At 32.8% G+C, this 18,008-nt stretch overlaps 1 protein-coding gene and 1 pseudogene across 1 annotated transcript; one reads left to right on the top strand and one right to left on the bottom strand.

The window, feature by feature from the left end:
• Nucleotides 1-5,000: 5,000 nt before the first annotated feature.
• On the bottom strand, nucleotides 5,001-7,698 carry LOC141661152 (zinc protease PQQL-like; annotated as a pseudogene).
• Nucleotides 7,699-10,651: 2,953 nt separating this feature from the next.
• LOC141659300 (receptor-like protein 6) lies at nucleotides 10,652-14,014 on the top strand. The gene has a single exon (XM_074466106.1). The coding sequence runs from the start codon at nucleotides 10,808-10,810 to the stop codon at nucleotides 13,925-13,927; it is 3,120 nt and encodes a 1,039-aa protein (XP_074322207.1). The 5' UTR covers nucleotides 10,652-10,807; the 3' UTR covers nucleotides 13,928-14,014.
• The last annotated feature ends 3,994 nt before the right edge of the window (nucleotides 14,015-18,008 follow it).

Genomic DNA, 18,008 nt, shown 5'->3' with positions numbered 1-18,008 from the left:
ACATATAATATTATAAGTCATATAGAAATTAAAGAAGAATAATTGGGTGATACTTATTAAGAAGAATAATAAAAATAGATTTCTACTAATCATACTAAATCAAAAAAGAGTCTGTTAAGGTATCTATATCTATATTTATATATATAATTAGGATGGTCTGAGTGTTGCTTAGAAATGAAGAAGTATAATTATAATAGAATTCTAATAATTATATTAAAAAATATATTAGGATGCTAATAAAAAATTTAAAAATTAATTTTATTATAGTAAGCATAGTATATTGAATTAGTAATATATAAGTGAATTAGGAATACAAAATTAAAGTCAAAAGGGTAAAAAAATAAAATCAAACTTAATAGAAAAATAAGACATGTAGAATTATAAGATAACAAAAATAAAAATAATAAGAGATGTAGAAGTATACCAAACTTAATAAAATCATAATGCAGGTGGAATAAGATAAACATACATTAATAAAGCACGGAACCAAAAGTGTAGTAGAATTAAAAGACATAAAAAGTATAATTCTAAGATACCAGCCTATAAGTCGTGCATGGTAGACACTGATTATAACATTTGTAATTTATTATTTTATTATTTTATAAAATTAATTATAAAATAATAATTATATATTATTGAGATTAATTAAGTTAAATATTTATGTATTATTTTGTTAATCTTTACTATACTATTATATACCAAACATTGTTTACATTGGTCGGTTGGTTAACAGTTTCTAAAAAGTATGCTAACATCTTCCAAAATAAAGTTTAAACAAATATAATTTAATAAAAAATTAATTTCTCAACTTCTTTCTTGCCTCTCGATTAATTTTAATAATTGAAATTATAATATATAAAAATATAATTAATAAATAAAGAAAAAATTAAAAAATATATTAAAAAAATTTATACTTTACTACTATAAGTCAGGTTTCGTTTGGTCGGTTCGTTAACACCTTCCTAAAAAAGTATGTTAACACCTTTCAAAATAAAGTTTAAACAAATATAATTTATTAAAAAAATTAAATCATGTATCTAATATAACTACAAACTCTATGAATTATTTTCTAATTTAATTTATAATCACACTCAATTTCTTTTTTACCTCTTGATTAATTTTAATAATTCAAATTATAATACAACAAAATAATTAAGAAATCAACAAAAAAATAACATTAAAAGAAAATAATACCAAATCATTCACGTACACCACTCTTATTCAACACTGACACTTTCACACACGCATCAAAGCCACAAATTGGATGTAGCAGAGATTTTAACTATCTAAATTTTGAATTATTCAATAATATAATATATATATATATATAAAAATAATACGAATTTTAACTTCACTAATCTCAATAATATATAAATATTTTTTTATAATTTAATTTTATAAAATAATAAATTTACAAACATTATAAACAATTTGTGCATCGCACGGGTTATAGGCTGATATTAAATTATTGAAGGATTCAAAATTTAGATAGTTAAATCTTAAAAAGTCCATATACTTGGGTAGTGCTTATAGGAAAGTGGGAGTATTGAAACATATTGATTTATATAGATCATTTGGTATTATTTTTTGAATTGTTTTTAATTTTTTTTGATTTATTAATTACTTCGTTATATCATAATTTTAATTAGCATAACTAATATTGAAAGTATTTGATTCCCTACGAAAAAGGTAAGAAAAAAGTTGAGTGCGATTAGAAATTAAGTTGAATAATAATTCATAGAGTTTGTAGTTATATTAGATATATGATTTAATTTTTTTAATAAATTATATTTGTTCAAATTTTGTTTTAGAAGGGGTTACTTACTTTTTTAAGAAAGTGTTAACATATTTTCTTAGGAAGATGTTAAATAACCGACACCAAATGAAATCATGTTTCGCTTATAATAGTATAGTATAGATAGATGAATGAATAACGGAAACAAAAAATTGGTAAAACCAAAATTAATACTTTTGTACTACTTAAAAAGAGGGTTCGATTATTAATAAAGGTTAATGTATAAAGTATTCCATTATATTATTTTAATAAAAATAAAAAGAAATTCTACGAAAAATAGAAATATCATAATTAGAATATGATTCCACCAATTTATATTTTGTTAAAAATAACATAGAACACTGAATAAAAGAGAAATCTAGGGGTGAAATCAAAATAGGGCATAACAAAATCAAAATACAATATTTATAATATTCCAATCATTTTAACATCACTGCAAGCTATTTATTCCAACATCAAGAAGTAAGCACTATCCTAGCCCACTTTGTAGGTAGATTTTGAATTACTTGAAGAAACAAAACAAAGCTTCAACAAAGTTCATAAAAATTCATTAATTTCTTTCCATTTTTTGAAATTGCATTAATCCCACCCTTCAAAGTTGCTCTCAAAGACTCATTCCCATCATCTTTTTAATTCTCTAAGTCTTTGTCTTCTACAGTACTACTTCTATTGCACTCGGCATATTAGCAAACATACTACAATTTTATCTAAAATGATCCCTTGACATGGACTCTTCCTAACTACCAGGGTCACATAATAGTAGATGCATCATAGTATAGAACCATCTTTTGAAACTCAAAGGTATTCGTAGTTCTGTCATGTTTATCATGGATCATTTCGATTAACGCCTATCAACACATGATTGATCAATTTAAAAATTCTGTTCGGTAACATTCCAGGCTCATTAACATTCCTGGCTCACGTTCTTATTTTTTATTCTCTACTACATGTTCATATGCTTAACGAGCTATAATGAACTAATAATAAAAAAGTTAAACAAATTTATAAATTGCTCTGTATTATCAACTTAATAAAAAATTATAGGTTATTTCACTTCACATGTTTCATCAACTAATGAAAAAGAATCTAAAAGCGGGTCACATTTAGTTTTTTAGACCGATAAAGTTTTTAGACATCTTGATCCTAACAGAACAAAGAGACGAAGGAAGGGTTCACGTATATAAGTAATTGGCATTAAATACACACTACAAGAAAAAAATCCATAGACATCGGTTTTTGGCCGATGTCTATGTTGTTTGGCAACCGATGTTGATGTCGGTGATGTCTGTTCTAGACATCGGCCATAACCCGATGTCTTTACTTACTTAGACATCGTTTCTGGCAAAAGAAATGATGTCTATGCACTGTTTTTTTACAAAAAATGTTAGAAATAAATAATTTAATAAATAAATTACACCTATTACAACAGATTAAACATATTACGAGCTATGCTTTTTTCCACATAGACATCGAGTATTTTCATTTAGGTGATGTAAAATCAGATATTAAACATCGATTTATTTAGTGAAATGTGATGTCTATATCGACACATAGACATCAGTTTTATCCCAAACAAAGTGTTATCTATGTTTAATTTAGACTTTAACATGTCAGTCTTTGACATCAATTATTCATTTAAAAGCGATGTACATTAACTTTTTTGACATCAGTTTTTCTTCTTTAAAAGTGATGTATATATTGTCACATAAACATCAGTTTTATCTCAAACAAAGTGATGCCTATTTTCAATTTATACTTGAACATGGCAGTCTTTGACATCAGTATTTTTATCTAAAAGCATGTACATTAACTTTTTTTTACATCAGTTTTTGTTCTTTAAAAGTGATGTATAATTGCTTTTGTAACTAAGATATATCAAATATACGAAACTTGCACTCAAGTAAACTAAAGAAATAATAGATTTGAATACATGCTTAAATACATAGTCTGGTCCTTTATCATCATCAAAATAAACTGCATCTTACATTGAAAAGATACTAGTTTGTTTTCTGCTATGCCCATCAATTCATCATCTATATTTTTTGGTGAAGCATCTACATTCTCACGAAGACTGGATCCAAGTTCCCGCTGTGTTTTAGAGTTTTGTCCACCAGTTGACTTCTGCAACACGTCTAAATAGATGCATGTTCCAGCTAATTATTGGCGAAAAAGATTTAAAGGTGGCATGTAAAATAGTGAAGTACGATGCTCAAGGTTTTTATGGAGTATACCCAAAGTCAAAGCAGGGACAGAGAAAATATATATCAGTGTGCAGAAGTTCTTTATAGTTTATACCTCTCAGCAGAAATGTGGTGCATTCGCGATCTGAGATTAGTATATGAATTATAAGATGCATCAAACTCTAAGATAGAGAACAATATATCCATGACGCTGATCTTTTGTGCGGTCTTTAGCATGGCCCAGTATTTCTTCTACAAATTTAAGAGCTGATTTAAAAAACTGTACTTTCAGTTTTTCTTTCAATGCTATACTTTCCCCAAGATGAAACTATTAAAACTAGTGCTCTCTCATTGTTCTAGCTTATTAGAGTATAAATATGTAGATAAGAGTAAGTACTTGTAGTTACAGACTCTTCATTTTGTATATTGACCTCCATGGAATCCACAACATCAGAGAGCTAAGAAATAAGATGGTATTAGAAAGTACACAAGAAGCTTTGATGCAGGACAAAAAACAAAGGCAATAAAATAAGAAGGATAGCTGGTAAAACTGTTGTGCAACTAATTCTAGAAATATTGTTTGGGTGAATTCATATCAGAGAAAATTTAGACCATACCACCTATTACTCAGCTACAACGAAAAGAACATATATGATGCGACCAAACACAATAAAAATCAAAGTTAAGAATTTACCTTTCTCACAGAGAGAAGCAACTATTAAGCACTGCATATCTATTGAACTCCGCTCATTTACGTCCCGTCCATTTTTTATAATTTGGAGAGAGTAGATATATGACATCAAATTGAAAGGATAATATAGAAGAGCTGGGCAACAATTTAATTATTTAAAGTTTGCAACCGGTAAAATATTATCACATCAGTAGTGCGGTGCATAGGACTACTTCATGAGCTGATATATTTATCCAAGTCGAATTGGCCAAAATGTGTAGAATTAGTTTTTCACACTAAACTAGAGTGAAATTATAGGGAATAATTGTGGATATATAGAAGAAAACACTAAACATCAATATGTACTCACGGGAAATATAGTTTTGTGCAACTGCGCTTCATACTCGACAACAATGACAGGTTCATCATGAAGAAAATGCTGGAAAAGAAAAGGTTGAGTAGGAAGGTCAAACTTGACAACAACAAAGAAAATATTAGACAAAGGCAGAGAAGTAATATACTTGCAAATACTCATCTCGCAAGCTGGTTGACTGCATCTGATCCCGCTCCAAATAGGCAGATTCGATTTCTGACAATAAGAACGCCCGAGCAATAACTATTTGACGCTCAGAAAACCATGTAGCCGAACCCTTGCAACCTAAAATGTAAGAAATCAGTAGAAGAAATATAAGAAAGACTTAACAATTTTATAAAAATGCACACCTCAGTAAGCATTGATTCCAAGGCCTCTATAGTTCCTTTCTCTTTGCAAGACGAAGTCATTATATAGGCCTTACTTGGTCGAACAAGGACATCAGCGGAAGCCGAGCATGAAAAATATGGTAGATCCTTCTTGCGAGATATCTTAAAGAATCTTTGGTTCAAAGCATCAAAGAACATACACTCTACAAGTAATTCCCTGTAATCCCTTACAGTCCTCAGCTCTACCACAGGCATCTTACAGCTTACCATCACTGCAGACTATTCAAGGCCAATTAAAGATAGGAACTGTCTGACTTATTGCATGGAAATGATCATCCAACATGAAAATACATGGTTAAAAAGAAGTGTAGTTAAAAAAGATGCACAACAAACTAACCCCGACAGCTTCAGATTCTAACAAACATAAATATCATGGCTCTTCGTGTGATGGAACCAGAAAGTGTGGTATAGGAGGAGGATCAGATGCTGAAATTTTATTCCCGAAATACATCTTTATAAGCTCAACAACAATCTGTTATATCAATTATGATGAGCGAGGGAAGAGAGAATTAGATAATTAAAAAATAAAACTCAGCATTATTAGTCGCCGTATTTCAAAGGAATATACTGTATTATTAAGCTAGCTGACATGATTGGATTTGACACAATTCATTCCAAATACACACATAGATTCTTTCCAGGTTTAATTTGACCAACTGGAGATTTTTTTCACTCTGGTGAGAACATATATATTAAATACACGTCTGTTATGAAATATCAAAGTATGCGATAAATAGCCAGATTTGAAATCTAGACCTGTGTATCAGCGAAATCTCCAATTGCTACAACAACCATATTTTTCAGATGATACCATTTCCTGTAGAACTGTTTCACAGTCCCAGGAGACACAGTTCGGATCACCTTTTCCAGTCCAATGGGTAAACGCTCGGCATACTGCAACCATTGATGAGCATATATGATGTATTCATATAGATATAGATGTATTGTTCCCAAAATCATGCTCACAATAAATTACAACTGTACCCTAATTCAAACAGGAAACACCAAACTCATATTAAAAGTACTACGATAAAAAGAATTGATCACCTTACTTTCAATTCTTAGGCTAATAGTGAGCATGCCAATGCAAAAGCACAGATAAGGTTCGTTCACAAATAAAAAGGAGCACAGAACAAACTTGTACAATACAATGAGGATCACATACATATAAGCTTAAACCGACATACTAAAAAATCAGGATTACTGAGCATGTCGATCAGGATCTGTTTTCTAATTAAGCTAAGAGAATGTTCGACAAGTGCTAGATAATAGCTAAAAATATTTGGAATTACAAGTGCCAACAACTAGACCTTTGAACCTTCCATCATGAGCGCCCAATGTGCCTCCTACATCCTTCCATTAGCATTTCTAGTACCTCTATACTCTTCCAGAACTGCTCCTCTTTCTTTCTCCAAATCATCTGATGATATCCAAATTTGTACTAGGCATAAGGTTGAACCTATAAAGATTTATGATAAAATCTCAAATTATATAAAAAACCAAAACGTCACTATTACCTCTGAACTGAATTCAGCCAGTATAGATATAGCCTGAGGTAAAACTTCAGGCTTGTCAACCGGAACAAACAGTTCATAAACAGTTTCATTAGAAGATGTCACTGCATTTTGACAAGCCCCAAATTCTACATCATCACTTTCAAGAAACTTTATAATATCATGATTCGTGTACTTGTTAGTCGCACTGAAAGCAAGATGCTCAACAATATGCGCAACTCCACGCTCTTCCTCCTCTTCCAACACCGAGCTGCTATATAAACTTGTCCAATTATAAAAACAACCCAAATAAACTGTGTATGCAGGAACTATAACAAACAAGTAAACACTTTTCACTGCAACTTCCTTGATTATACCCAAGATTTCATCTACAATCAAAGCACCTTAAATATAAACCAAAGATTACCTTAAATAATAGTTGTATCATATAAAAAACAAAATTAAAAAATTAATAAATGAAAGATAAATCCAAGTAAACGAAAATAACATGCTAATTATTACCCAAACCATATTCCTTATAACCAACAAAGAGTATTAAAATTAAAAACCCCAATTTAAAAAATTAGGGTTTCGATTTTAAAAATCCCCAATTTAAGAAATTAGGGTTTTGATTTTAAAAAACTTAACTGTTAAAGCAGAGAAGACCATAAAAGTATTCATGTAAAGGAGACACCAAGAGATTGTTAGCAGACCGGTGAAGGTGATTGTGATGGTGAACCCATCGGACCTGGTGGAGATGGTGGTTACTAAAACAGCAGAACTGGTGGCGGTGGCCATTAGAGTAGCGAAGGTTGTAGTGGTGAGAGACGAGTGAGAAAGAGAGAGAGAGAGAGAGAGAGAGAGAGAGAGAGAGAGATTCAGTGGGGGTTGAGAGACGAGAGAGAGATTTACTATTTTTTTTTGTTTTTAGTTTCTCTGGACAGGGGGAATAATTGGCAATCAAACGAGGGAAAGTTTTGTAAAATTTCACTAAGGGGGGAAACAAATTGAAGTGGCCCGCGCTGATTTATTTTAGAGAACTTTAGACATCGGTTGTTAAATAATCGATGTCTTCAAATAACAAAGACATCAGAAAAACACGGGGTGATGTTATTACCTCTTTTAACATCAGTGGCATCCGCAACCGATGTCTAATGTGTGATGTCTATTCAACTTTTTCTTGTAGTGACACCTGGAGCGATGATCATTTATTTTTAAGATAACGGGGAGGATGAATATAAATTGGTTCAAAAATCAAACAAGTCTTTAATACTTCATGTCCATTATTTGTCGAACTCAGTACTTACTAGATTATTTCAAGCTATTTCTTCCAACACGAGTAACAAATTATCTATATTTTAAATTTAAAAAATGAGTATGTAAGAATTAATAAATTAAGAATTTTCAAGTTTGATAAAATATTATGAAGATCACTGAAACTCATTTTTAGCCCATTTTGCACACTAGATATTGAATTGTTTTTTGTAGTGGAAGAGATGAATTCATATAAGAAAGTTCAGAAAATTCCAGTTTCAAAGTAGCTCTCAAAGACCCATTCTCATCATCTTTCCATTCTCAAAGTCTTGGTCTTCGTCGTCTACTGCATGCCTATGAAAGAAGACTGTGAGCTGGTATGCAAAAATGACCCTGCTGCATGTACTGTTTTGAAAGAAGCAAATCATACACATGTGGGACATGGCATACATAATCAACTGCGTATTAGCTAGGATTTTTCGCTGTCAAGATAACCCTGTGCAGGGGTTAGAAAGTAACGCATGCCCCAGTTGTATATATCATGTGTATTTAAAATATATAATAATTTATTTTATTTTCATAAAAATAAATCAGATTACATCATTTTGCCACTTGAGTGACCCAATCATCAATTTTCTGAAAAATCATGCCACCACTATCAAGTTCGTGCCGGATCAAAGTGATATGGAGAGAAAAGAGTAAAGTCTTTGTCTTTTTTTTCTCGGCCCTAAAAGTGCTTTTTGTGCATTCCACATATTTGTATACAATCATTTTCCATCATCCGTCTATTCTCAAAGTCTTCGTCTTTGTTGTAGAGATGATTCTACTACAGCCCACATATAATTTATCTTAAATGACCCCTCTGTATGGACTCTTATGAAACAAGATGTACAGAAGCCATGGAATAGCAAATACACTGCTATTTTACTCATACCAACCCACCAATAATTCCTGAACACCCCCTTAATTAGAAGACAGACTATTATCATGAAGGTCCAAAAATACTTAGTTCACCAAGGTGATCATCAATCTGGACAAAAGACTCTCAACTGCCATGTTAGCTAGGACTTTTTGTACTTGTGATAACCCTTCGCAAGGGTTATTAAAGAAAGCAACTTATAACTTAAGTTGTTGAATTTTCAACGTATGTCCAAAATTTACGATAGATAGATTGTAATGATGTAAAGAAAGTTCAGAAAATTTCACTAATTGATACCGTTCTTGAAATTGCATTCCAGCTTTAATGTAGGTAACTATCACGGACTCAATCCTATTATCTTCCAGTTCTTAAGTCTCAGTCGTGGTCTTCATCTTCTAGAGCTCTAATTGTTCTTTTATCGTAGCCCACACAGTAGTAGAAAGACTGTGCCCTTCTGCATGGACTCTTACGAAATATCTCATACCTAATGTGTGAACAACCAGGGACGAACCTGACTTATACATACATTAAAGAAAAGACTTTCACAACTTATGCAGAAAAGTTGATTTCACATTTCAGTCCCTTTTGTACAACAAATATTAGTAGAAGAAAGAAGGTACTTAAAAAAAGTTGAGAAAAATGCATTCCAGCTCCAAAGTGGCATTTCAAAAACACGTCGTTTCTCAAAGTCCCGGTCTTCGTTTTCTATTGCACAATAAAGGTGCTCCTATATATTGTAGCCCCTCATAGACATTAGTAATAGATTCTGGCTGATACCTAATGTATGAAAAAGCAATTACAATCACATGTAAATAGGAATAGCAATTACATCCCAAGGTACTATGTATTAATATCAATGTACATCCTAACATGTAAATAGGAATAGCAATTACACTGCTAATTTTTCTCATACAATTACCACCTCACTGAAGAGGCTATCTTAGATTCTCTAAAAGTGCTTCCATTGCAGCCCGAATATATTTATTAGACACCCCCATAATTACTAGACAGAATATCATCCTGAAGGTTTGAAGATATTTTGTTGAGCTAGATCATCAAATTGGAAAAAAGACCCTCATCTACCGCATTAGCTGGAAGCTTTTGTATCGAGAAACCAAGGTTTATGAAAGTTCAGAGAATTGAATCATTATTTTCCTTTTCTTAAACATTCCAACTCCAGAATCTGCTGTCAAAGACTCTTCCAGTTCTAAGAAAAGACTATAATCATACATCAGAGAAAAACTATCAGTTAGTTAAACTGGCCTGTCTGCATCAATCTTAGTGGGGAAAAACAGCTCCTAGTACCTAAATTTTGGCATTGGTACTAATAAATACTGATGGTTCAAATTATAATATAATATCTTATAATTGATTTTCAAAAATCAGATACTTATTGAAATCCTAATCATGATCATATCCGAGCTACTGATCATCAATTTTCAGATATTACAATGTTCTCTGTTTTTTATCAAGGCCTCAGACTCTCAATACTATAAATTGTTAGTCAAGTTCATTCATTTCAAAAATTTGAGATCAGTACCGTATTCCTTTGCGGACATTTCCACCTCCCCCTCTTATTTATGTCAGAACTTTTCAAAATGTTGAATAGCATCGGTCTAAGCATATCCAACTTTTTGAATGTCAAAAAGTGACATTTGTGATTCATGAGAATAAATATCACCTCAAAGTACAATATTTTACATACTATCTCTCCACCAAAATTTTTAGAGCAAAATGATAATGAGAAATTTCGTCACCAGTTATTTCGTAATCATTGTGATGATCATCTTTTTGCAACACCGCCTTGTTGCTCCTTTAAGTCCTATACAGCAAAAAACAGCATTGTTCCAGTTCAAGAAAAGCTTGAATATTAGTGCTCCTGCAGATTGCATCTATTATTCTTACGACGATAGTTTATATAGTATTCCTTCACATCCAAAGATGATGAACTGGAGCATGAGTTCTGATTACTGCACATGGGAAGGAGTTAGTTGCGACCACATGACAGGGGAGGTGATCGGACTGGATTTAAGTTGCAGTGGGCTGGAAGGAGCCATTCTTCCTACCAGCAGTCTCTTCCAGCTCTCTTCTCTCCAGTTCCTTAACCTTTCTAACAATGACTTCTCTCTTTCCAATGAGTTCCCTCAAGAATTCGGTTTCTTTGCAAAAGGTTTGACACATCTCAACCTCTCTCGTACTAGGTTTTCAGGGAGAGTTCCTTCAGGAATCTCTCATTTGCATAAACTGGTCTCAGTTGATCTCAGTAACGATTATGGTGCTAATCTTGAACTTGAAGATGAAGTGTTTAAGTCACTATTACAGAATTTAACTCAACTGAGAGTTCTTAATCTTAAAGATATTAACATCTCTTCGGTTTTACCCTTTAATTTATCTACTTCCTTAGAAGTTCTTAACCTTGGGTATACTGGTTTAAATGGAGTTCCCTCGGGAATCTCTCATTTGCATAAACTGGTCTCACTTGATCTCAGTTCCAATGATGGTGTTAAACTCGAAGATCAAGTGTTCAAATCACTCTTACAGAATTTAAGTCAACTGAGAGTGCTTAATCTTGAATATGTTAACATCTCCTCTGTTTTACCCTTTAATTTATCTACTTCTTTTAGGGTTCTTAACCTTAGGAATACTGGTTTACACGGAGTATTACCCCAACAGGTTTTCCACCTTCCCAACTTAGAGTTTCTGTACCTGAGAAGTAATTACGATTTAAAAGCAGTATTACCCAAACTTAAGTGGGGAAGTAGTGCTACTCTCCAACACCTTTCTCTTACTGGGATAGACTTCCATAACAGAGGTATACCTGATTCAATAGGATATCTAGAGTCATTGGTTAGTTTAAGACTGGGAGATTGTAATTTGTCTGGGCCGATACCAAAATTCATAGGGAACCTTGGTCAACTAACTTATTTGGGCCTAGAAAATAATAATCTTAATGGCCCAATTTTAATACATTTAGCAAAATTTACAAACATAAAATATATATACCTTTATTCTAATAATTTCACAGGTCCTTTACCCTCTACATTTGTTGCTCACTCCCGTGATCTCATTGAGGTAGATCTTAGTGGTAATGGGTTCACCGGACCCATCCCCTCAAATTTGTTTAACCTTTCATCATTAGAAAAGTTGGATCTAAGTCACAATGGATTTAGAGGTCAGCTACATGAATTTGATTCCTCCAAGTCAAACTTGCAATATTTTTATTGTAAAAATAATGCACTCCATGGAACCATTCCACACTCAATTTCTCAACTTGTGAACCTCTCTTACCTTGATTTTTCATCAAACAATTTCAATGGTGTTTTGAACATGAGTATGTTTTCACGATTTGAATCCCTTAAATATCTTTTTCTTTCTCATAACCATTTCCTCTCGGTGAGAACCACAGCTATGAGCCCACTCCCTCCTACACTTTCCGAATTGGATTTTTCATCTTGCAACATAAAAGAGTTCCCACACTTTTCAAAAGATGCAAAGATCCTATTGGGTTATGTAGACCTATCAAACAATAATATTGAAGGGGAAATTCCTGATTGGATTGGGTCAGTGGGTTGGTATTTGAATATTTCTCGCAACAAGCTAACCGGTGGTCTTGAGCAACTACCTTGGAATAGCATTCGGTACCTTGATCTCCAGTCCAATAAGCTTAACGGATCATTGCCCGATTCAATATGTAATTCAAGCTCTCTTGAGGTACTTAATTTGTCTCATAACAAATTAAGTGGTGTACTCCCTAGTTGTCGAACAAATTTGACCAATCTTTCGGTGTTTAATCTACGCATGAATAACATTCAGGGGAGTCTTCCATCAACCTTATCAAATTTTCTCAATTTGCAAAGTCTGAATTTGCATGGAAATAAACTAGGAGGAGGAATTCCTTCTTCCTTTTCTAGTTTTGGTCTCTTAGAAACTCTTGATCTTGGAAGTAATCATATTAATGATACATTCCCGCAGTGTTTGGAAGCTCTTCCAAATCTGCAAGTTCTTGTTCTGAAATCAAATAATTTTCATGGTCTTGTAAACAAGAGTTCTAAGATAGAACACCCATTTCCTAGCTTGAGAATCATTGATATATCACAGAATGAGTTTTCAGGTCCACTTCCGGCATTTTATATCAAAAACTTCGAGGCAATGATGAAAAGTGACGTGAATAAAATGAAGGCTGCATATATGGGGATTGACACTGGCTTTATAGGTTTTTACCGTGATTCGACGGCTCTAGTGATTAAAGGAGTTGAGATTGAGTTGGTTAGAATTTTAACTGTGTTAACAGCCATTGATGTGTCAAGAAACAAATTTGAAGGGGAGATTCCAGAATGCATTGGAAATCTAGTCTCACTCAGATATCTCAATTTATCAGCCAATCATCTCAGTGGACACATACCATCCTCGCTTGGAAAATTGCTAGTGTTGGAGTCACTGGACCTCTCACTAAACCAACTTGAAGGGAAAATTCCGCGACAACTTGCCAGTGTATATACACTTGCACGTTTAAATCTGTCTTGCAACCAACTTGAAGGTCAGATTCCAAAAGGTTCACAATTCAATACATTTGACAGTGATAGCTATGTTGGTAACTTAGGGCTGTGTGGATTTCCATTGTTGAAAGAATGTGAACATGATAGTAAGACACAAGAAGAAGGTGAAGATGATGATTACTTTTTTAGTGGTTTTACATGGGAAGCTGTGGTGATTGGGTACGGCTGTGGGGTGGTGCCTGCGTTTATTGCTGGATATTTTATGTTGCTAGCTAAAAAACCAAAATGGTTTGCTGGAATTATTGCCAGGGACCGGGGACTCAAGATGAGGAGGATGGAAATTAAAATTCGATTTTAATGTTTTGCATCTCATGTTAACTGTCACCACATTAAATCAATAATTCTGAAATAATATTCCCATCCGTCTCTTTTGTGTTATAGCTTATAACACTTAACATTTATTATGTTAAATTACTTTGATAATAATCTTATTTTTTCACCTTCTTTTAGTTTGTTATTAGTTGGATTTCATCTAAACATAATTGTTAAGGGGAACTATAGCCATTATATTTAGATTTAACTAAAAGGTGGGGACTTCTTTTTATTAAGATTTTTCAACAAGGTTCCAAAAAAAAGACAGGTTCTAACATGCCAAAAAAAAATATGACAGGTCCAAAGTTCTGAATGCAGGAAATACCGTATAAGCCTAGTTAAAATTATTCTTATTGGTAGATCAAAACAAGAGCTTACTGAAACTGGTGATGGATTAGCTAGATTTGCCGAGCTTACTCCTGTTTAATTTTGCTATCAAACAGTTCAACAAAACCCAGAACTAAACTTAAAAATCGCACTGTAAATTTTGTTACATGAAAGTGTTGAGGGAAAATCAATTCTTTCGTCCTTTAACTTTATGCTGTTTTTGGTTAAGGTCTCTGAACTATAAAATAATTTTTTACGATCCTTATAAATTGATTAACAGACGTTAGTCGTGTCCGATGTGTAAATTAAAAAAAATATAAAGAAAATGACTGGAAAACTAGTAGGACGTGTCGTGGCAAAATTAGACACGGAGAATCACCTGATACATACTTTCCCCGTTTTATATCATCCAATTTAAAATACAAATAACCAAAAAACGTTAAAAGATATTGGGGGTTTAATTAGGGTTAAGGGAGAATTGGGGATAGGTAATTTATGATCAAATTGGTTGGATCGAAAGCTGGTTTGACCATCATCATGGTATATATGTATATATTTAAGGCTTCACAGAATCATTCATCACATATTAGTGATAAACCCTAATTATTTTATTATACTGTAGATGGGGTTATACCATGTGAACATACAGATTCATCACGGCGGGAGTTTACTACAAAGGATGGAGTAAGATATTACAAAGGAGGTAAAGTTGAATACATTTACGACCAAAATTTTAATGGAATCACTCTTGCTGTATGTCATAAATTTGTAAATACTGATCTTGGCTATAAGGATTATAAAATTTATTGGCACAAGGAAGGTTCTTCACTTGATAGTTGTACTATATTGTGGAATGATGATGTTGTAGGAGAGATGCATGCATATACTTTGAAATTTGTACCGCTATTATATATGTTGATCATGCTTGTGAAATTGGTACTAATGCTCCTGAAATTGATGGTAATGAGAAGGAAATTGATGATAGTCATAGTGATAACAGTGAGAGTGAATGGCATTACTAGAAATATGCGATCAGACATCGGTTCAGAACCGATGTTAAAAAAAATCTGAACCGATGTCTTCGCGTGTGATGTTAAATGTCATCAGGCTTTGACCTCGGTTAACAGCCGATGTCTATTACAGTGCTATACATCGATTTTAAAAGTAAATGTGATGTCTTTGCCACAAATTTCAACTTATATTACAGTATTTTTAGGTGAATATGAGTATATTATGAGGTATTTATCCATTAAAACATGAAATCTACAAGCTCTAAAAACCATTTATTAAAATTCTTTTGAACAAACCGATGTGAAATGCTAGATCAGACATCAGTTAGATTAGTTTCCCGATGTGAAATGTTTGATCAGATATTGGTTATATTAGCCCTCCGATGTGAAATGATGGATAAGACACGGGTGTTCGTCACGAAACCGATGTTAAATCTTTTTGTTTAACATCAGCCAATTTCTCTAACCGATGTTATTTGACTTAAAATACATTGAGTTTCTTTTCGGAACCGATGTCAAATGACTATTTCACATCGTTTTTTTACTTCTTTTTCGTTTAATATTATTTTACCTGATGTCTTTTGTATATTTTTTACATCGATTTACATTAATCATTATGATGTTAATGTTCTGTAAATTGCATGTCATCGTGGTACTATTTATAGCCACAGGGAACCAATTGCATCTACAACCAAAATAAACCAAACAATGCTAACATCCCAACAAAAAACATCCAAAAATATCCAACAGAAACATAAAGATAAATTGATAGCAGATTTCTTAACATTCACTACAACAAACTCAATTCGTACATATATTCGAGTCTAAAATAAACATCCCAACCAAAAATAATAAAACCCAAATTCCCTAGTTATTACATCCGACATTATAAACATCTCTAATGCTTGCAAGTACCACTAATTGCATCATGATGTCGCGCAATTGCCAAAGCATCAGCCAAAACTGTCAGTTGTAGGCGGCCTGCTTGACTTCTTCCCTTAAAATATTATAACAGTGAGTATGTGTGTGTGTATGTGTGCGCTCCATCTTAGGAATTGCACCACAGTGACAGTGTAAAAGCCGAGCATACCAAGTTGATGATCCAAGAAGGAAAGTGACTGGAATTAAACTGTTGAAGCAAATTTAATATTAGACTAGTAATTATCTTATAGTTATGTGTATAGATCTGTTGGCTTCTAATCGAACCTGTGACAGTAAGAGTGGAGGTCACAACAGATTTGTTTTATTAATTTTCATAAAAGATAGATTAAGAAGAATTATAATTACCTCTAATCAAATGCATAAGGATCAGCTGCATATGGATTCAGAGATCCTTCTGAGAACATATCACCTATAAGAAACAGTAAACAAATCAACAGGGAACAAATCTTGCTAGAATGTCCAAACATACAGCTTCTGTTTGGAGGAAATGCTTAAGATAACCAATCAAAACTCTATAGCATTTAATACTACAAAACTAACACAGTACATTTTATAATTTGCATCTCCGAAGTTCAAGGATGATACTGCCCCCAAGACGAATCCTCCAACTTGAGAAGTAATTGGCTGTCTAAGAGACTTTAGTGATTGTTGGCTCTATGGAAAATTATTCTGTGAGAGTTGCTTTAGTATCCGCTGAGGCGAAGATTTCGGCTTTCAAAAATGGAGTCTACATATTCTCTTATCATGGGAACTGACATAAGTGAAAGAATCACATATTTACAGGAAGGAGCATAACTACTTGCACAGATCCGATAACTTCAGCTCAATATTTGCAGGACATAGGACCAGTTACTTATCTCGAGTTCTAAAAGTTTGATAATATCATAAAACTGAAAATTCTATTCCTTCAAAATGAAGACAATGTGTCGCCCACCCAAATCATTGGCTAGTACAACTCAGAAGTCAGGAAATTGACAATTTTCATCTTATTTCGGTGACATGGATTTATTATGTTGAATATATCTTGTTGAAAAGTAACAAATTTCATATTATTTCAGTGGCAGAGATTCATCAAATTAAATATATCATGTTGCACATACAGTCTAAAACATTGAGAAGAGGTGAAAACAATCAGTCAATCACAGTTACTAAGGCATTATAATACCTATTGTGTAGACATCATAACTTATTGTTCAGTGTTAAGAACCTGACTTGCTTTTGTGGCGAATCAGGATTCACCTTCACACACTTCTCTGCTCCAAACACTTCCAACTCACTCAACTGTCACAACTCCATTCCCAAAATAAATCACCAGCAACAATAATTTTTCTCTGATACATATAAAATACTTGATTATGTTTAGAATGAGTATCACTATATGGAAGAAGTAATTCTCCTTCAACAATAAATAAGCTGGTTTGCTAATCTTCCTTAAATAAGCCCTTGCTCTCTGGAGCTTCCTTGTCGCATCTGGAGTCCTGAAAGTCAGGTTGACAGGATTATGATAACCGGATTCCAAGGCGACGACATGAGTCAGGAGAAAAACCAAGAAGAGGAAAGAAACATTCATTATTGTAATTACACTATTAATCATTTCAGGCCTCACTTAGTATTTTCAAAAACATGACAATCTCATTTAGACTTCGAATACGAGCAATACTAAAGTAAAAAATATGACTGCCTATAGTTAGGAGGTGTCCATATTTTCGCAATATGTATTATATAACTCAAGCTTTAAAGCTTCAGATCTATGAACAAAAACCTAATTAAAATCACAACCTAAAATTT

The sequence above is a fragment of the Apium graveolens genome, chromosome 5, assembly GCF_009905375.1.
Source record: "Apium graveolens cultivar Ventura chromosome 5, ASM990537v1, whole genome shotgun sequence".
Taxonomy (NCBI): Eukaryota; Viridiplantae; Streptophyta; class Magnoliopsida; order Apiales; family Apiaceae; genus Apium; species Apium graveolens.
This window is presented reverse-complemented; position numbering and strand designations above follow the sequence as displayed.

Coding starts and splice junctions, on each gene's coding strand:
- LOC141659300 (XM_074466106.1), top strand. CDS start 10,808: ATGATAATGAGAAATTTCGTCACCAGTTATTTCGTAATCATTGTGATG.